This window comes from Crassostrea angulata, chromosome 3 (assembly GCF_025612915.1).
Source record: "Crassostrea angulata isolate pt1a10 chromosome 3, ASM2561291v2, whole genome shotgun sequence".
In the NCBI taxonomy this organism is placed as follows: Eukaryota; Metazoa; Mollusca; class Bivalvia; order Ostreida; family Ostreidae; genus Magallana; species Magallana angulata.
Window position 1 is genome coordinate 18719332 of NC_069113.1, and position 21855 is coordinate 18741186.

At 32.3% G+C, this 21855-nt stretch overlaps 3 protein-coding genes across 3 annotated transcripts; 2 read left to right on the forward strand and 1 right to left on the reverse strand.

Annotated features, from left to right (window-relative positions):
* The first annotated feature begins 1594 nt into the window (after positions 1-1594).
* Positions 1595-4111, forward strand: LOC128177830 (uncharacterized protein DDB_G0287625-like). Its single transcript, XM_052844700.1, has 6 exons — positions 1595-1742; positions 2114-2173; positions 2422-2499; positions 2596-2637; positions 2753-3022; positions 3969-4111. The coding sequence occupies exons 1-6, from the start codon at positions 1676-1678 to the stop codon at positions 4052-4054; spliced, it is 603 nt and encodes a 200-aa protein (XP_052700660.1). The 5' UTR covers positions 1595-1675; the 3' UTR covers positions 4055-4111.
* Positions 4112-13109: 8998 nt separating this feature from the next.
* LOC128176154 (uncharacterized) lies at positions 13110-17396 on the reverse strand. The gene is made up of 2 exons (XM_052842257.1): positions 17230-17396; positions 13110-13877 (listed from the first exon to the last, which is right to left on the reverse strand). Exon 2 carries the CDS (start codon positions 13872-13874, stop codon positions 13446-13448), a length of 429 nt encoding a protein of 142 aa, XP_052698217.1. The 5' UTR covers positions 13875-13877; positions 17230-17396; the 3' UTR covers positions 13110-13445.
* Positions 17397-17481: 85 nt separating this feature from the next.
* LOC128176153 (bcl-2-related protein A1-like) lies at positions 17482-19849 on the forward strand. The gene is made up of 2 exons (XM_052842256.1): positions 17482-18184; positions 18731-19849. Exons 1-2 carry the CDS (start codon positions 17618-17620, stop codon positions 18845-18847), a joined length of 684 nt encoding a protein of 227 aa, XP_052698216.1. The 5' UTR covers positions 17482-17617; the 3' UTR covers positions 18848-19849.
* Positions 19850-21855: the final 2006 nt, after the last annotated feature.

Genomic DNA, 21855 nt, shown 5'->3' on the forward strand with positions numbered 1-21855 from the left:
GTGAAATAGACAGGACTACGTCACATTGCTGTTTGACACCAACTACCCAAAGTCCAAGCTCTTGTTAAAATGGTTTTTAAAACAGTTGCTAGTACTGTGGTAGCAACGTTATTGTTGGCAAACGACACGCACGATTCTGATACACGAACGATCATGCACGATACATGGACGATCACTTACTTACTGAATTTTCACGATACACAAACGATAACGAAAAAAACACGCCAACAAACGATTCTGCATCATTTAACACGCAAAATTAGAATTAATATTTAAGATCATCATTAAAAAAACGTTTTGCTTTAATTTTTACAACATTATGCTTGTGTTTTATTGAAAAGCGGCATTTACAGTAGCCATTCCCTGTTTTATTTTTATGAGTAAACGATATGATAGGGTCCAATTGAATTGTTTTGTCTCCCCAACAAATGTCAACTTCTAACACAAGTCAAAGAAAATTAGTTGTAAAAGAAATAGAGATAATGCATAAACTACACGAAATTATTTATATTTAAGTTGATGTTTAAATTTGTTACCTTGTTCCAAAGAAATTCGATTTTACACATCCCATTTTTCCATAATTTACGGTACACAATGGGTTGAATTCTATTTATTCTAAATTTTAAACCATCTTAATAAATTAATTCTAATGAATGATTATACAATGTAACAGAGAGGAATGCATATGTGACGTACTTTCATTTGAAAGAAAACTTAGGAAATAATTGTTTTGAACGGGGAATAAGTAAGCTTGACCTCTTTCTTTTAACGTGTCTCTCTTGCTAATATAATTAACATTATTTCAAGATATTATGGATGCTTGATATAGACTGATTACAAAATAATACAAACTAACTCGATCGATCAAAGAATTAAATGAGTTGTTGAAATATACTTATTATTAGCATAACGACGAAAGCGAGAATTTTTTTTTTTAATTAGCGCTTACATAATACATGAATGTTAACAATTGTCAATATTCTTTAATAAAAACAATTTTTAATTTATACTGCTGCGTTGTTTTAAAAATATTACTCGTTGTTGGTTTTAGATTGAATCCTGTCATTCCGTAAAAAAGTTACAAAACGAAAAAACCGCACGATTACGCACGATCACGTACGGTAAAAAACGCAAAACCATTTTTCTGATACACGCACGATCCCGCACGTTACACGAACGATCACCCACAGTACACGGACTATTAAACACGATTGGCTTGTCAACCATAACCTTGTTACCACTGTATGCACTGTTAAGATTCCGCTACCTGTATGACCAAATATTCTAAAACCGCTCTATTCTTATATTTGGATGATACCCGATCTGGTCCTCACTTTATGTGACAACTTAAATAAAATATTAATAACTACGACTGAAAACCAATAAATGTTAATAACAATAAATTTACTTTTATACGCAGATGGTTTTAAATACATAGAAAAGTGTTAAAGAGCACACTTTTCTCTAAAATTATTGTTAATTAAATTTACTTTGTTTGTAACATCTTGAACTGAAAGTTAATAGATCTCTGATAATGCAAAGTAGGTAGTTCTATTTCAAAATTATCATACAGGTTTATCCAGTGGGTTTGCCAAATACAAATACACTTACAGGTGGTGTATGCCCCCATAGTATATAAAACTTGATAAGTGGCCGATATTCAAAAAGAACTAAAATGGCTCCCGAGAGGTTCTGCGTTCTGGTCGTGTTGATTGTAGCAGTTATTTCTTCATTGGTGACGAGTAAGTATATGAATTGTGCTTGTTAAATTAAAATTAAATTAGACATTAAAGATTGAACGTATAAGCGCGCGATCTAACGTTAAGTCGTAAAGTTTTGACGCTAAGAATTAGATTCAGATCATTGTGTGTATACATATTGGTTTGTTTGTTTTTTTATTTATTTTTTTATTCTTATTTTTTTTTTTCGTTTGTTTGTTTTTTTTTTTTTTTGGGGGGGGGGGGGGGTTATTTCATTGAGTTATATTTAACTATTAATTCAATTTTGATATAAAAAAAAAAAGTCACAATGTTTTTTTTAAACGGTTGATATTCTCAGAAATTTAAATAAATCACCTCTATGATACAGTTTTCTTCTCATTTCATTTACGAAGAATCATCTTCTAAGAGCATTGAAGAGGTTGATGATAATGTGAGGAGGAATGAAGATCTAGGTGAGCAAATCCGAACATAGAAATACAATTAATATTTACAGATCGAATTCTGATTTAAACTAAATAAGAATTATAACAAAAAACATTAGCAGTGGTAAATCGCAAAGTAAGAACAGTAAATTAATGCAGTTAAATGATAACGATAACATGAGAGAGAGAGAGAGAGAGAGAGAGAGAGAGAGAGAGAGAGAGAGAGAGAGAGAGAGGGAGAGAGAGAGAGAGAGTATATTATCTCTGTGTAATTTCAGAAGCAGTTTACGACACAGAGACCAAATCGATCCTTAACAGGAATAAGCGAGATGCCGATACTGAGGCTGCTTTAAAGGGTACAACATTGTACTTTTAAATGTACTGCATGTGAATTTAAAGTAATGTTTTGGTCATTAACAGCAACGCTACAATTGTTCTTTATATTTTAGCAGATGGATCAGCTACTGATAAAAATATTGCACAGATTTCTAAGGGTAACAATATTTTCTTTTTTCACTTTTCGGTCATAATTGTAGTAAAACATTTGTTTTTATCCAATCTGTCCAACTGTATTTAAACATGATTTGCTTTTCGGGGAAAATTGAGCAGATGAAATTGAGGAGATAGAAACACGAGGTCTGCGCCGAAGAAGTAGATCACGCCGTAGAAGTTCCGGACGTTCTCGCCGTAGAGGATCTAGAAGGTCTCGTCGTAGCAGATCCAGACGATCCGGTCGTGGACGTTCCAGACAATCTGGTCGTGGACGTTCCAGACGATCCAGACGTAAAGGTTCGAATGGTTCTGGAGGTGGGAGTGGTTGGGGCGCTGTTTCGGGCATCGCGGATGCAGCATCTTCAGGACTGAATGCAGTCAACGCTGGTAGGTGGTACATACTTACATTTTCATTGGACTGTTAGTACATAAGGCAGATCTAAAAGAAAGTGTATAGTTTTTTTTGCTTTTCTTAATACTAGTACCTGACCCAATAAAACACAAACGAACTTACTTTGAGGATACGAATTCAATGAATATATAAATATAAGATTTTCAAGACCATCTCCATAAAGTGCCACCTTTAATTCCCTATGTCTGTCCTCTATTTCTATCTAACGCAAAAGGTGGTGTACTTTAATATATATTTACATTGTAATAAAATAAAATTATATATATTTATTATATACACATAATCAAAATTTAGCTGTTAACGTTTTATTGTATTCATACTAGTATTGCATATTAAATGGATGAATAGCAAGAAAAATAGTTTGATGTAAAGCAAAAATGGATATCAATATTTTACACTTTCAATGAGGTTGTATCTTATATTCTTTTGATAATGTATGTTCAAACTTCTGTTGTATATAGTGTGAATAAATGTGTATTTTCTTCATTTTTTAAAAGAAAAAGTAAATGAAAATAACTTAGTATGTTACTCCTAAAAATATATTTTAGAATTACCGTACATCCGGCGATTTTTGCGATGATCTCATTTTTGCTTTATTCACGATCATTTTTTTACATCGCAAATTGAATAGGCAGAAATCGCAAAAAAATGACTGTCGCAAATTAAAAATGTTATACATTTTCCCAATTTTTTCAAATTTTGTTATATGTGAAAAAGCCCGGATATACGGTTTTTTCAGATAAAATGTCGTGCACAAATGTATTCATAACCTTGCCTGCTGAGCATACAAAATTCAAATCCATGAGCTTAAAACGAAAAACATTAACATCGTCGAATTGAACATATCTAAAAGTAATTTTATGTCAACCCTACAATATGATATACTAGTATAAACATTCCACTTGCTTTCGATAACTGTAGGCTTGGATCTTGCCAATAATTTGAAATCCAACAATGGCGATGTCGGAAATGACGACACTGATGATACAGACTATGCAACATATTAGTTTGTGTATATGCAGAACAAGATATGAAGATATGAAAATTAAAGTGAGTAACAAAGAGTGTTTTGTGATTTATTAATGAGAAAAAATAATTAACCAGTAATTTACAAAGAGTTGTTTATCAACCTCGTTTCTTTTTCTATGTTCCAAAGGGCGCGGGGGAAGGGGTAGATTTCAAATTTAATTTCTATTTTGAATACGCTGTTTGGTTTTGTGACTTCTTAGTTACACAAGAGTTGAACCATTGTTTCTTTGCATAATATATAATTATATATTTTCAATTATGTAATTTGTTCATTGATGTTTTTAGATTCATACATACAAATATGCAGAGTTAAGGGTTATTGTTGCATGTTTTTGCCTATCTTCCACGCAAAAAAAATTATCCATGTTTCACATACAGAGTTGTTCCGCCATGATCGTGTGATATCATTCCATTTAATTGTAGGGGCCACTAAACAGAGGTCAACATCGAAAACGATCGTTTATCTATTTAATTTGCGCATGTATATATATATATATATATATATATATATATATATATATATATATATATATATATATATATATATATATATATATATATATATATATATACACTAAACAGATAACTAGTCATTGTACCATAACTTTGAAGCAACTCTCTCTCTCTCTCTCTCTCTCTCTCTCTCTCTCTCTCTCTCTCTCTCTCTCTCTCTCTCTCCATGTAATCACTACTCCTATTCTACATGTTTAATGTCACAGTGACACTGAGACCAAAAGTAAGATTGTTTGTGGACAATGTCAGTTTTACATGCATTTCAATTTTACAGGCATGTCAGTTTTACATATGATTGGCCCCGGAGCACGGACATGGCATCCTATGCTCACGTTGGTTCTCATTGACAAAATTAAGATATTTGTGTCCCTTAGTTATTCAAAAACTGCATTTGGTGTATTTATGTTATATGAAAAAAAACATGGAGCATTAGAAATGAATAACATGTCATTTATTAAAGTAAATGACGAAAAGGGAAACAATTCAATTCGGTCAGCATTGATTAGAAAAAACAAAGTAGTATATACTCTGTAAAGTTTGAGAAAAACTTTATGCAAACTGCTTACCCCCTAAAGTGAAACAGAAAGAATGAATGCGACAATTATATGCAAAACACCAAGCAGAATGCGACGTACCAAAATCCAACTGCAAATTGGACCTCCCCGCCCAAAATTTCTTAAAAGTTTATAAAACTGATATGCTCTTACCTAAACATAATAAAGGGAGTAGCAAGTTCACTATCATGCAGCATTTTCCATACAATTTCAAAACTACATGTATATTGAAGAATACCAGATTGGTAAGGAGAGAAAGAGATACAGGAACAGAGCTGAACATCTAGTCTGTTTACATGATTGTGATGGACACAGACCACAATTATTTTTCCCTCTTATTCCTTTATACAAAAATAAATCATATAAAAAATTCCACCGGCTCAAATGAGTTCAAATACAGCATACCTAAAGAATGACACTAGTCCAACAACATATCCAAACTACAGGACAATCAATCAAGAGGGGACTTAGATATGGCCCCTAAAATAACCCCTACCATGAAAAATTCACTTTCACTTTGGAATTTGTGTAAACATTGGCCTCTTGACACCCTTTCTATTGCGCCTGTAAAGATAATTTTTCTAAATTTTTTCCTGCCTGTATTTTTTTTCAAACCTTCTTCTTTCCATCTATGCCATAAAAGGAACCAAATTCGACCATTTAGTACCCCTAGGAATTTTTGAAATAATACATACATTTTTAGAATGGAACTACTTGCGTCAATGAGCACGGGGTAAAAAATAGTGGTATGTGACCTGATGGGTATCTTGCGCGCGCGCGCGTGTGTGTTAGAGGTTAGAGATCATATTGTTTTAAATAACAGTTTGATATTAATTTTTTTTTAAACCAGCAACCTTATAAAAATTACATTGTCAACAACAGTATATATTCAAATAAAACTTACATGTATTTGTTCAAACTTTTATCATTATATAAGTCTATTGGTCTGAAACTTTAAAATTATTAATTCAAACCCATTTTACATGTACATGTAAAAACACTATGATTGTTTTGTTGAGGTTATAAAAGAAACCAGTGCTTTATGACTGTCATTGATTAGGAATGGAAATTGAAACAGATTATGAGAGTTTTGCGGTTGATGATCTTTTCTTGTCTTAAGTTTGTCATCATATAATTATATTCATCTATTCCTGTGCGTACACGAAGTTGTTAGGTATGAACATAACGAAATGACCAGGCAATTGATTATCTAATCAAAAGTTATCATTAAATTTACTCGCGTGGGTGTTTATATTGTTCAAAATCCTTGATACTATAAATGTACAGTCAAGATACAGTGTGTGTATATACATGTATATATAACTGTATATATAAGTACATATACACCGTTTATGAACTTTGACTATAATGTTAATTTCAATAATTAAAGGATGTGCGTGATTTAAGCAAATGGCTGACTCTTTATGATTTAATCTTTCTACTACAGTAGGTATTCTGATTACGTAAGGATCATAGCATAAAGTAATACGACACAATTTCAAATACAACTTAGAAATATTGCTCTTTCACTAAAGTTAAAAGCTTTTCTACACATGTGAGTAATTAAACGGGAATTCGAAATTATAGAATGATGGAACTTTGATCGCGCTGTCATCCATCGTGTAGGCAAGCACTGTGGATGGTTGCGCCACCTAACGCCTAGATCTATAAGAATGATCAATTGGTAAAATTTCATTGACATCTGTACAAGGTCGCATCTTATGACTTATTACTTTATTTTTCATACCTTTGGATTTCTGCTTTAACCGAGTTAATAGTTCAAACGAAGTTTATAGTACAGATACAGAAGAAAAAAATCAGACTCCATCGATTCCTCGAGGACCATTGTGCATCACATGAAAAGAACTTTGCACGTGTTCGATAAAGTGATAAAGAAAGTTATTTCAAAGCAATAAGTATTTACATACTATTTGTAAGAAATAGTGATTGTATTTTTGAAGTATTTACTGGTCTTCTTGCATAACTAACTACAAACAATTAGTAAGATAGGGCGATATCAGTAGTAAATTGCAAATTAAAATTTAATGGTACTAATTTTTTTCACAGATATGGGCGTATAAATAAGGTTAATCCGCCCAAAACTAGCGCACGTTTTTATGCGTAATAAAAACACAATTTTTTAATGGGCGGCACTGCTGCTCCCAGGTCGTCCATTCGATTTTTTTAGACCGGGAGATAAAGACCTGCAGCTAAGCAAATGTTAAGCAAATATTTGTTATCATATAAATTGTAAAGGAAAAGAACTGCTAAATTATATTTTGATTAATCTTTTTTAAATTTGTCTTTTGATCTTTTAATTATGGGTAGACAGATAAGAAATAAAAGTTTTGAAAACAGTTTTCAATTATTTAAAACAGAAAAATTAAATATGGTGTTGAACTATATTACGAACTGTGTTCATTGGTCACATGTTCTGTGAAACGTGTTTGTAAAACTATCTCTGGGCACATTCGACAGTCAATTAAATTGTTTTTGAAAAAGCATTTGAAAAATTACATACATGTAGATACGCATAGTTACATGTAACTAATGATGCAAATACGTATTGTGTATTTCGCCAACATTAATTTGTGAATTTTTCTCACCCTGAATTTAGAGCAGTAAACCATTTAATTGATCGGAATAAAACAATCTAAACATCTCTTGATATGTAATCTTAGTATTTTGAACTTATCTTAAGAGGCATTCGAGTGATTTTATACACACCTTTCATTAATTTTCACCAGGTGCAGGTGATACTTTTACATTTCAACATTTGCAGGTGTTAACAAACGGTCATCTCTTGTTTCCTCACTAGGTTAATGTTCCGTTTTAGGGGTTAAAATTATTTGTTATCAATGACAAAGAACTAAGTGCCAAAAAAAAACGGATCCGGATTTTCAACTCATGAATGAAACGATCAATGAAAAGTCTGGAGGGAGACCAAGAATGCCAAGACCCTCTCTATGTTTTCAGGCAATTGACCTTCTTTTATATATACAGAGAGAGAGAGAGAGAGAGAGAGAGAGAGAGAGAGAGAGAGAGAGAGAGAGAGAGAGAGAGAGAGAGAGAGAGGTAAATCTTCTATAATCTTATAGGAAAAAACAACAATTAGATATCACCTTTTGGTAAACAAGTAAATGTATGTACAATCTGTTTTAAGTTGGTCATCTACGTGACTAAAGTCTTTAACATTGTAAGTTCTTCATAGATTTGTAAATCTATATAGTTGTTTGTTTGCTAGTTGTAAACAAAGTACGGATTAATACAAGTAATTAAGAAATAACGTTAATTTCAACAACTTTTTAAATAAAAAGGTTGTTGATATCACCTTTTGGTAAACAAGTAAATATATGTACAATCTATTTTAAGTTGGTCATCTACGTGACTAAAGTCTTTAACATTGTAAGTTCTTCATAGATTTGTAAATCTATATAGTTGTTTGTTTGTTGGTTGTAAACAAAGTACGGATTAACACAAGTAATTAAGAAATAACGTTAATTTCAACAACTTTTTAAATAAAAAGGTTGTTAAAATTAACGTTATTTCTTAATCATTTGTTTTATAGATGACTTCAATTGTTGTTGAATAAAAATTTTGAAAAAAGTGTTTTTCGTGCATGTAATGTATATAAAAATCAAGGGAATCATTCGTAGGTCGTTGAATAAAAAATTTGAAAAAAGTGTTTTCCGTGTATGTAATGTACCGTATATAAAAAACAATGGAATCATTCGTAGTGGTATCCTAACTGTAAATCATAAGGAAATGATACATCGGTGATCGTTGTAAAAAAAAACATCATCTTCGCTAGTATCATATGTAACTTCCTCGTGTTCTTGTCATGCTAAAATTAATAACAAGTCAATATATGCATGTAAATAGAGAGTTTATAAATATAATGGATGAAACGTCTGTGACTAAATAGTCGATTAATACCTACAGGAAAACTACTTTTGAGTTTTGTGGGGGTTTTTTAATTAAATTAAAATTAAATTAAAATTAATTAAATTAAAAAAATTAAACTTAAAAAACATACATTTTTCATAAGTTTGATATCTTTGATAATCCAATGTTTGGCTTTTAAGAGAGTCGGATGGTCGTGGTTACTTCTAGACTAGAACTAGAGGATTTTTTAAAAAAGAGAGCCAAGTATAAAAAAATAGAAAGACATTCCAATTCTAAAACTTTTGGCTATATTTATCATATCTTAAGATATAAGATAGATCTGATTGCTAATTTGTTGACAATACAGCCCCCTAATGTAGTATATTTATTGATTTTCATGCAGTTTGTCAAATAGTATTATTGCAATAATGTTTTGGACTTAGAAGTGCGTTTATTGCGTATAAACAGCTCTTTTCCTTATTTTTTTCATTGTCTGATATGAATTTGCGTTTCGTTTTACACAAACAACATCGCATTTAATTTTATTGCCTGCATTTTATCCGCAAATAAATTTCCAATAATATTCACAGGTTATAGCTGGGAAGAATTATTTTCATTTCAGATATTAGAATACCAATATTACCGATGCATATCCAATTTTCGTTATCAATAATAATATTGTATTACTATATTTTTTTTTAATGGCACAAATTAATCGCGATTCTCTAGGATGCATGTAACTGGAAAATATTCATTTATGTACACTGTACTCTATTACACGTTACATACAAGAGGTGTCCGCGAGAAGTTATCTATTTATAATTCTGAAACTGAAAGAGTGTGTGGATGCATATTCCTAGCTGCACTACGATTTTAAACCAATGGCATCTTATTTACGTTTACATATTCCATTCTCGCTAATAAGTTCATATCCATCAAATCGACAAAAAAGCAGGAAAATTCTACATGCGTAAAATCTATCCATATTATTTGATATGCGTACAATAGAGAAAGTATGCTTAAAACATGGAAAATGCTTTCATGCCAATTTGAAATTATATATATCCGCCATTTATGCTATTCAAAGATAAATATTTCAATCTTATATATTAGCTGCAGGTCTGTAGCTCCCGGTCTGAAAAAAATCGTCCATCCGAATTTATTCAGACCGGAAGCTACGGACCTGCAGCTATCTTATATATGAAATTGTTCGTTTCTAAAACGTGGAAAATAAAAAAAAATCAGCAAAACCCAGTGAACCTATCAATTAATTTATTAAATATATCAATCGATTGAACAGGTATATGTTATAACAAAAGAGAAATCCAAACTAAAACTTCTTAGACCGACAACCCCCCCCCCCCCCCAAAAAAAATAAATTAAAATACAATTATCACAACCCCCCCCCCAAAAAAAAAAAATGGAGACCAATTACAACACATGTCGTGATTAATTATCAGCGAACTCCAGCTGATTAAGTGTTGAGCGATTTTAGACTGTGTGTGTCGTCTATCATCTGTGACACATGTACACAGTGTGTGAGGTGTCGCCACCAGACATCTAGATGGGATTAATCCATACAGCAGCAAAATTCATGCATGTAACGATTACACATTGAATTGCACAATATTGCATCATAGCACTCCTATATTCCCACCCATTATCATTACACAATAAAGAAGAGTTTCTACTTCTTCTGACTAAACAAATATTATTATTATTAAATGAAGACTCCATTTTATGGTGCCATTGTTAATTGCAAACATTTGTATTGTCAATTTTATAACACAAATTTATCAATTTTATAAACTATAAACAAAAAAAAGTATATTACAACATAACTTATAAGACAGGAAAAACTTCACTCCATGAGTTATATATTTCTCTATTTTTCTAACCATATAAATTTAATACCTAAATATATCACAATAACTCATTCATAACATTTAGTCAAACCAGTATTGCACATCAAGATGGCTGACTTTTATATAACATATATAAATTAGACTTCATAATGTTTTACATATTCATTTTATAAATGTATAACAATTTCAACACAAAATTCCGTATAGAGATTTACAAACTACTCATTTTGCTCAAAGATAAGATATGAGCACTTATTGATATACATGTAGTTCATTGAACAATCCTTTACACTGCTTATTAACTTTCATTGATAATCTGCCAATGTGCAAGGTACATGAATTCATTATTTATACCTCTGTTACTAATGCAAAGAACATCTGTTGCAGTGCATTATTTATTGCTTAACCAAAGTCTAATATTGCTAGATCAGTGCTGCACAAATAGTCACTCGCATATAAAAAAAATAAGCATTCAACTACCTTTTGCAATTTCTCCCACATATATATTGTACAAATAATAAGACATGCATCTTTACACAATTAGCAAACTTTATCAAACCAACATACTGTAATTAAGATTTAGACTGTCAAAAAAATTCAACCTTTTTAAGTTCTCAATCACAATAAAAACTTATTAAGAAACAAATGTCCTTTTATGAACAGGTATTTACTGTAGGTAAAATACCTGTACTTATTCGGGTGTTGAACATGTCAACCTCTGCTGATGTCATTCTTACACCGAAAAATGTGTGTGGGTTGGGGGTGCATGAATACTCCATTAAACCCTTCAAGAATGTCTTTGTGCATAACCCCTTCATGGAATGGCCTGCTTATCAAGTACATGTAGATACAATATCTGTAGTTAAATTAATTCTCATTAGAAGGATAATTTCTGGATTGAAAGTTCAAAAATCTGACATATTCAACACCTGTAGTAATTAAACACCTGTTGCAAATGTACATTGAATATCAAAACTTGTATCAATAATATTACAAAAAAATTTAGAATGATTTTTCAAATGTGTAACATTTTCATATGATTTTCTGAATTTCATCACATTAGATCTAAGTATTTTAAATGAGTAATGATGGCAGTATCTATGAATGGTCTGTCCTATTTAATGAACTAGAGACAGGATACTGTGGTACATGTTGTTGCATCAAATGGCAATGTGCACTATTTCTTCATCATATTACTTTAATTAACTATGATTTATATCTGTTCGTTATCTTAATTTATCAATATTACAATAACCATAACTTGTGTGGTGATTTATGGAACATGAACATTAGGTAGTGTTCATAAATTCAAAACATGCTCCTGTTTAAGAATATTCTTTTTATTATTATTATAATGATTAAAATCAATATTACATATTTTTAAAAAAACACTACATGTACAAATATATACATGTAGTATTGATCATCACACACTATGCAGTAATATTTGGCGTTGTGAGTCTGAGGTAAATGTCTAAGGCATCTTCAGAAAATAAAGATCATTTGTAGGTTTTGGGAGACCATGTGTCTTTAGAATTTGATCACTCTAAACATTGGTGAAAAAATCAGATAATTATGTAAAAATATAATATAAATACTTTGTTGAATTCAATGCTGAAAAGCATAGTAATTACATAACGATACTTGAGTGATATCAAATACCAGTATCCGTATATAATTATAAGGCACCTTTTCGGAAATTTTTAAAAGAAAATTCATACTTTTGAAATCATAAATCTCTTTTTCTGGATTAAAAGTAACAAATATTTGTTAATTATTCTCAAAGAACTTAAATTCTAAAAATATCTGAACTTAAATATATGAATGAAAACTTGAAGTCAGATCAATAAACTTGCTAAATCTGGAGAGAGACCAAGAATTTAGCTAAACTTTTCTGTCTGGCTTCTTGCAGGTAAATGACCCCTCCCTACATTTATACTGAGAAGTTAACACTCCTTATCAGCAAAACTAAAATTGTTACAAAATTATAAAACACCATTACATCATTCTTTGGTAAACATGTTTGTTACCTGTGTGTTTAAAACACATTATTGATTTGTCTACGTGATAAAAAGCAGTGTATGTCTATAGGTATTTAAACGTAGCAAGGTTGGTTAATAATCCTGCTGATCTAGATGTTTATTGTATGTGACTATGTCTGTTTACATCAAAACTCAGCAGTTAATGGTAAACAAATAACTGATCCATCAAAAACAGAAAATGACATCATTTAATGTACCAACAACCTCAGAACTATTCACCTAGGTGTACAACACTGTCCTATCAAAAGTGGGTCATCATCAAAATCCAAACTACTTCCTTGCATACAGTAAAAACTTCTTTAGTTTTATTCATTTCACAGCAGGGCGGCAGTATATATGCCTTCCAGGTACTCAACCTCAGAACATGATACAAATATTTGCTCTTACAACCAATTCGAGAGTCAATTTATCTGTCTATATGATGGTATTTCACTGTCTCGTTGAACTCTGACTGCAGGAATATCACAACAACTATAAATGCCTGTCTCCTAAGAATAAAAGGATTCAGTCTTATTGCTCAGGTCCGTACTCTCTTCTTAAATCTGGAAGGGAATGGCTACTTGTAAGGCCAGGGGAAGAGTTCTGCTGGGAAGAGTAGTATCTGTTCCTTAGAAAATACGAATAACACATTTCATCTCCCATGTACCTTAAATGTTTACCTAAACCTTTAGAGTAATGTTCATCCCCCATCACTCTCAGAATTTGTCCACATATAGAATGCGCTTGGGGGTTGAGGTGATGCTCAACTAGCCCAGTGGGGACAGATCCTCTGCGCTCAGAAGACTGCTGACTCAGTCGAATTCTCTCCTCGTTACTCTCCTCTGTATCACTCTGAGAGTTCTCTATACTTTCAGCACGTGTCACCTGAATTTGAGGGTTGTTTTGGGGGTGGGGCAAAGAACGTTGTGGTTCTTCTTCTTCCATTCCGTCAGCTCCCATGTCCTGAAAATAACAAAGTTTTTTTTAACCCTTTTACAAAATAGTTGAATTTTCATCAAATCCTTAAAGACACTTAAAAGTACTTAGAGACACTTTCTAAGATATCTATAATACATTCTGTATTCACGAATTATAACACCGAAATAGAAAATATTCCTTTATCGACATTAATCTTAATTTATTAATAACTAAATGGAAGAAAGCAGGCAGAATCTGACTGGGGTCTAAATTTTGAGTTCTTGTAACCTATCAAATCATAACTAGAACCATTTTAACAGGAGCTTGGACTTTGAGCAGTACGTCACAAACTCCGATTTGATGAAAACGGGTAACTGTCCAGTCATTGGCTAATAGATATGAATATATTGAACGCAATGACACTCGCCCGACTTCACCCAGAGATGTATAGTTCGTTAAAACAGCATCAATTTCACACAGCAAAGCAGTTCTTGGAAAACAACTTTCCAGTTTTGACAGTCTATGAATATCAATAATCAGCTTCTTTTAGCGAATTAGAAGAAAGCAGGTCAATATTTGACACCATGTTTTGATGAGCAAACTAGATAGTAACATCCCACAGAAAGTCAAAGCTCTTGTTAAAATGGTTCTAACTACATTTTATAGTTATCACTGGTACATTGTATAGCATTTTTTATGTTTTTAAACAGATATAATGTGTCCTTAGTTTAGAAATTTTATCAAATCAGACATTTGTGAGATCAAAAGGACCATAAGAAAAACCTATTTTATTAATTATTTAAGTGCAATCAATGGTGAACAGGAATTTACCCCTGGTTGGATTCCATATATCTTGGGGTCACTTATTTTCTACTTAGCTTGTAGGAAGCTATTTGTTTTGCTTACAAACAGGATGCAAATAGGTTTTACCTACTGCGGCTTAATTTATTTTAATGACTTCTGATTGGTTAACAAGTCAGGTGTAAATTTCCTTGTATCCTTCTGAAGCCGGGTTAAATAAAATGATGTCACAATGTAATTTTTTAAAGATATGCAAAAAGGGTGAATTCACAATGTATGTCTATATATATATTCAATAGTTTAAAGTGATCAATGTGCAATGAGTTAATTGTTTGTAAACAAAGAATTAAATTTTATAACAGGATGATATGAAATCTTGCCAACATTGAACAAGCCTTTTACACTAACAAACCAAAGCTCTAACATACGTCCACATGCATATAATAATAAATGCAACTACGCAAAGGGAAAAGCAAGTTATATGTTTGGTTCTTGAGAAGAATTTATAATGTTTAAAATACTCATACCTATCTACAATCTGTTTTAATCATTTTGGAAGGGGGCCTGGCTCTTCATTTAAAGTAATTTGAATGCATTTTACCTAAGGATGCTTTGTGCCAAGTTTGGATGAAATTGGCTCAGTGCTTCTAGTGAAGAAGTTGAACAATGTGAAAAGTTAACAGGCAGATTGACAGACACTTGATGGAATGGGATAAAAAAAAAAAATCCATGTCTACATGTAATTGATGTGAGCTAAAAAGGAAAGGGTCTTTAAAGCATTATCATTTTTACAGTCACGTACATGTCTTAAAATTTGCATTGTCCAGGGTACATATTATTTGTTTGATTTTGATTTTGTGTCGGCAAGAGCACACTTATTATTTAAAAGTGGAATTTCTCCAACACAAGCTGCTGCCTCATTGGTTTATATATACATGACACATGACTGCTGGATATATCTCTATGTCTGTCTGGTGAGAATTAAAATTTGACAATAAGGCCAACGTTTCACCTATTCATCTCGACATTTCATAATGTATTAAGTACAGAAACCGCATTCCGTGAGTTTAAAAAGATTTGGAGTAGTTGCCCTTTGAAATTACTTTTTTAAATTGAGTAGTTTCCCTCTGAATTGACATCACATTGTTGTGCAGAATATATAATTAATATGGCAGCACAAGATTTGCTCAAACCTCTGCGGAGGAAAGGGAGAACATTTTCAAAATTGAATATCAACAAAACAAAACAAGTGTAAACAAGGGCAAGGTGAAAATTTTCAAAGAGTACTGTAAATTCCTTATATTACGCGAGTACCTAATTCTGGGATCTCGCGGTTTCCCATAAAATCCTGAGAATATAAAATCGCAAACACAGAATTTCCATCCTTATTTCTTAAAGTTTTCATCTCTTAGAAAATAATAGCGAGATTTTAAAATCCCCGAGGGGTGCTTCTCACCATTTTAAGCAGAAATTAATTCCTCGAGGTTAATTAGCAATCTACAGTATTTAAAAGGGGAGAATGATAATTTTGAAGAGTTTGATTGTGAATAAATTGGACCAGATGTAAGGCCACTTTTACATGGATTTGCATAGATGATCAATTTTTGTGAATAAATGTCTCACTCGATAGTCTTCAGGAAAACAAAACACTTATTAGGTTTGTTACTGGCTGACTACAGAAATATATTGGGTAGATCATTCTCATAGACGGCTTGGCTTCACCCATATATTATATATAACTTACTAACCAGGGATTAGTCTAGGTTTTAGGGGAAACAACTCTTTTTGAGAAAATGGGAAAGATAACCAGGGGTCTGGGGGCCGCTACAGGCCCCCAGCGGGTGCATGGCAGAGCCCTGCTGGGGGGACCAGGAAGGCGGCTGAAATAGATTTTCAGCATTTTTATGCCCATTCGGAGTGCATAAAATAACAATGAAAAACCATATTTCAGAGATACATCCTCTTAAATTTTTTGCAGCTGTAAATTTCTAATTTGTCATTGAAAAAAATACTAAGACTGCCTTTGACAAATTATTTATTTTAACAACATACACGTCATATCATTTCAGAAAAGTTCTGAAATTATGAGCATCAAATCTGTCCTAGCCCCTTTAAAACTCAAGCGTCCTTGATTTTTTATTTTTAAAGAGATCCACCATATCCTCAAGCTCCTCATTTGAAAAGTTGTCCTTTCCTTCCTTACATTATGAGTAACTTAAAAGTCGTCAAATTATTCTCTTTTGAGAAGTGGACGTTGGTGAAGACTATACCTGCCCACTTCTCAAAAGAGTACATGTAGGTCCTATATCAAATATTCCCCATAGAGAAATGGACTGGAATAACGTAGGCCTATATCCATATGGATATCATGCAAATAGGCTATGTGGGTCAGATATCCACTTCTGGAATTAACACATACTTAAAATGATACAATAACTTAAAATTGGTATATCTACAACGTAAATGCATTATATACACTTTAAAAAATATATTACTTGTCTGATTTTAAAAATTACAATAAAAATATATCAGTTTCTGGTCTTAAAATAACACCGAGGAAATTCGGTTTCTATAAACAAATCAAAAATCGACATACCCATGTGAATCTTCTGATTTCCTGTCTCTGAAACTGATCAAACGATACGGAAACGGTAAATTCTTGAATTCTAAATTAAATTCCGAAAGCTGCAAAACTATGAAAATCTCAACAGATATTTGAGGAAAAGAAATTCCACCTTTACCTTTCACAAGTTTTAGCCAATGAGATTTGTTGTTGAATGTTGACGTATACGATTCCAAAAATAGACGAGAACGATATATACGACCAAGACCAATAATCTGGCAGTATTGTAACCACGTGAATCACTCCGTCTGAGCTCGGCCATATTGTGAGGGAAGGGAGAAAGACTTTTCTTGTTTACTTGTTTATTCTTCATTTTGGTTCACATTTATTTGAAAGGAAAACAGTGAATTTTGAAACAAAAATGGCTACCGAATTAGAAAACATAAAGCATTCCAGTGGAAACTATCTGAAAGGAAGTCTATTCAGTGAAATTAACCGGCAGCTTGGTATTCTTCCTGGATTTGCTGGATTAGGGCAAGATATGACAAAATTAGACCAAGAAACACAGACTCCTGGCAGTACCACACCGATGGATAAAGTCCGACAGACGGCAGAGGTGATAGCTTCTGATGTTATTGCCACATTTGAAGATGATTCGACCAAAACTCCACAAAACAGATACTGTAAAACAATGAGAAGAACTGTAAAAGAAATGTCCGACCGACATAATATCGCTTTTAAATCTATGGTGCAGAAATTGAATGTGAATGACACTAATGCCTTCTCAACATTCGTATCAGTTGCGGATGAGATTTTTGAGGACGGGACAATTAATTGGGGGAGAATCGTTGCTGTCTACACTTTTGCTTCACGATTGGCAGCCCATTGTAAAAAACATAACCCCGAATCAGAAGAAAGGATAGCACTCTATGCAGGAAAATATGTGGCAAGCAAATTGGGGAAATGGATCTTGGATAATGGGGGATGGGTTAGTATTGATTTGAATGTCAACTGTAACTTGAAGAGATCATTAGTATAACAAAAGTTGAATGCTGTTATAGTTTAAATCAGTTCAACTATTTATAATATTGTAATTTGACACTTTTAATACAAAATATAACAAAACATTCTATAGAAGGGGTTAAGAATTTAGATTATGAAAAAGAAAATGATTAGGAACAAGAAAAAAATAAGAAGAAATTAAAATATTCCTCGAAATAGTTATAATGATCCTAAGGGATTTTCATTGGCAAATTGCCATAAACGTGTATTGAATTCTCAATGAACCTGGCAATGTTCCAAATTCCATGTTTAACCACCATGCATTAGTTTACCACAAGTATGGTGATTCATGTGCCAAAATTCGTCTACAGCTTGGCAAACTTGGGAATTTAAATATCTTGATTAAATGGACCAATGTATAAGAGAATTTATTGCCCAAAAATGTCATGTGATTGAAACAGGATTTTGAGTAATTTTGTGTGTCATAATTGTACATTTAAATATCAATTTTTTTTTATTTTTTTTTCAACAGGATGCGTTTTCTGATTATTTTCCCGAGCAAGGAGCAACAGAGGACAAGCTTTGGAAGGGCCTGATGTTCACTGCAGTAGGTCTCGTGACATTGGGAACCATGGTTGCTAGGAGTTGAACCTTCGACACAAATTGAAAATGTTCAGGGATTTTCGACATCTAGTCAACCGATTATCTCTTACCCATCCTCCCCAAGGATGAGAATACTGTCCCGAGTCTTGGAGATGAACAATCTTATATTGAAGGACACTTGATATTTAATGATTTTTGTCTAATGGTTGTTCCTGTAAATGATTTAAATCCATATTTTGAAATTCTCTACTCAACAACAATTTGGTTAATTGTATAGAATTTTAAATGGACAAGTGTTGTCAGCACTTAACAGACTCTTTTGTGGATTATTTATAAACATCTAGAAGTATGAGAACCAAAGTTAACATGTAAATGATTTTATGTTAGTGATTGGTTTTAGTCCAAACTAATTTGATGTATGCCTGTTAATAGACCATTTAATATGATGTGATTGAAAGGTTTATCTACAAAAAAAAAAAATTTAGGTTTTTATGGAGTTAAAATTTAGATTTAAAGAGAATTTGAAAACGTAGAGGAGCCTCTCAGTATATCATATTAGTGGTTGAAATGGCATTGAGAAATAGTGCTATTCTTCCAACGTTGGGATTTTTAAGACTTGTATATTAATGATGTGTATTTTATACAAAGAGCAGCATCTTTTACATAATGGCAGGTTTAAGTACCTTTGTACAATGTGACGTTTAAAAGAGAATGTTATTGTTAATTGTCAAATGATGGAAACCAGCAAAATAAAAATGATCTCTCGATTGTAAACAAGCCGTAACAGTATGTATGCATGAGTCTCTCTTTTGTTTGTTTTGAACTGAACGATAAACAGCTGAAATGATTGAGCACTTTAACATGTTTAAGCTGTTTTTATTTTAATGTCTTTCAAGAAGATTGAACTGTAATATCAGAACATGAACTTAAATTCAAAAAAATATTCAGACCAGAAATGTTGTTTTTTGTTGATGCTGTACAATGTTCAAAAGCATCTTATTTTGTGCAATAGATATTTTGTAAATCCAAATAAATTTTGAAAACTTTTTACTTGTGTGTTCATTAGCAGATGAGGAAACATACATATAATGAAAGTGGGAAGCTCAGAGGAAATTGAATGATAGAAATCTGAATGACATTTTAGTGTAGAACTTTGGGAAAAGTTAAATTTAGATGGTTGCCAATCAACATGATTAAATGAATGGGAAATTATAGGAAGTAAACTACAGCATTAAGAACAGGATTTATTTTTAGTTTTGTGGAAATACGCTAATTTTGTGATAATTTTATGAATTTGTATAGTAAGAAGGATTTAGAAAGTGAATTAAATATATTTTTGTTTGTGAGCTATTCAAAATAGATCTGTCCAATCTTACGAAAAAAGTATGTTAAGTTTCACTCGTATTAATGACGCTCCATTATATACAGTTGCAGGGTAAAGCAAACGTAGATTTTTGGAAAATGAACAGGAAGTCAATTGCTGAATTTTTTGACACGGGGATTTTTTTATACTTTAAAAAAAGAATGGGAAAAACAATTTTAGGAGTTATGAGGAAATTAAATGTTACTGGGTATTTAAAATACACTGACAGGAGATTGTACATGTTTGAGGGGTTTTTTTCCTAACTGCAATGCTGGAGCATCTGTTTGAATATTAAGATTAATTATTATTTTTTCAGAGGATTTAATAAAGATTGAACAGTGCACAAGCACCTAATGTTAAAACTATATTTTAAGGTCACTTGGGTGACCTTTTGCAATTGGTCTTTGTCTGTTATTATCCATTGTTTGTTATCAAAGAAGCCCTATACCAAAATTGTGAAATTCATGGCCCCTGGGTCAGGGTTCAGGCCCTTGGGTTGGTTCAATATGAACATATAGTGAAAATATATTCAATCAGAGAAAATCATCTCCTCAACTCATATATATTTGAGAAAAACTAAATGCATGGTTATGATGTCCATAGAACCTTCTACCTAAATTGTGAAATTCAAGACCTCTGGGTCAGAAGTTCAGGTCCTAGGGCGGGACCAGTATGGACACATAGTGAAAATGTATTCAATCTTAAAAAAACTTCTCCACTCCCATGTACGCTTGAAAAAAAACTAAATGCATGGTAATGATGAGCATGAAGCTTCCTGTTTAAATTGTGAAAGTCATGGTCCCTGGGTCAGGCCTTCAGTTCATAGAGTGCGGTCAATATGACCGTATAGTGAAAATGTATTCAATCTTAGAAAATCTTCTTTTCTACTTTTATTATAATAATTATAATTATTTATGCGTGTTGTGTGCGTTATAAACAAAAACGAAAATTATAAAAGATTGACAAATAAAGGCACGATGGTCTCTTTTTACCTAATGTTTACAATCTTGGGTACCTGGAGCTAAATAATCCCAGATTCTTTCACTTCCCCTGATGAATAAGTGATTTCAAACTTTAAATTTGGATTAGTATTTAGACCCCAAAATAAAGCTTAAAATGCAAAAATGATTCCCTCTGACGGGTCAATCTGAGGACTACATGTATGTCAGTATGGTACTCAGGTGACCGTCAAGGCCTCTAGGCCTCTTGTTTGTTTTTTTTTTATTGTTACTACTTAAAGATAATAACTTGTGATTATTATAGTACATGCAGGGAATTATATTATCATGAAAGAAAATATTTTTAACGTCAGCTGTCTCTGATCCTATATTCTTGCTAGTCTGGTACCCTTCCCACAATTCCGTTCGCGCACTCTCTACATTGAGATGTAGAGAGTGCGCGAACGGAATTGTGGGAAGGGTACCAGACTAATATTCTTGCCATCAATTACTTGAGTCTTTTGCAACTGATTTAGAGCCTTCAAATCTTCCTTCCTTGGGTTATGATACCATAATACATAATACAAAAAACCAAGTATTTTGTCCGTACTCAAAGTTCCACGCCCTTCGTCTCCATCATTTACTCTGCATGTATTACTTGAACTAATGACCACTTTTAAAATGTTCATGTGATAGTAAAACATAGGATAACTGATGTAAGGAAATCATTCCATCCATGCTGTGTTTCTCAAA

Bases quoted from the DNA above. Each gene is read 5' to 3' on its own strand.
- LOC128176154 (XM_052842257.1), bottom strand. From the start codon at position 13,874: ATGGGAGCTGACGGAATGGAAGAAGAAGAACCACAACGTTCTTTGCCC.
- LOC128176153 (XM_052842256.1), top strand. From the start codon at position 17,618: ATGGCTACCGAATTAGAAAACATAAAGCATTCCAGTGGAAACTATCTG. The intron at 18,185-18,730 runs GTTAGTATTGAT...TTTTTTCAACAG, and splicing joins TCTTGGATAATGGGGGATGG to GATGCGTTTTCTGATTATTT.
- LOC128177830 (XM_052844700.1), top strand. From the start codon at position 1,676: ATGGCTCCCGAGAGGTTCTGCGTTCTGGTCGTGTTGATTGTAGCAGTT. The intron at 1,743-2,113 runs GTAAGTATATGA...TCATTTACGAAG, and splicing joins TATTTCTTCATTGGTGACGA to AATCATCTTCTAAGAGCATT. The intron at 3,023-3,968 runs GTAGGTGGTACA...CGATAACTGTAG, and splicing joins ACTGAATGCAGTCAACGCTG to GCTTGGATCTTGCCAATAAT.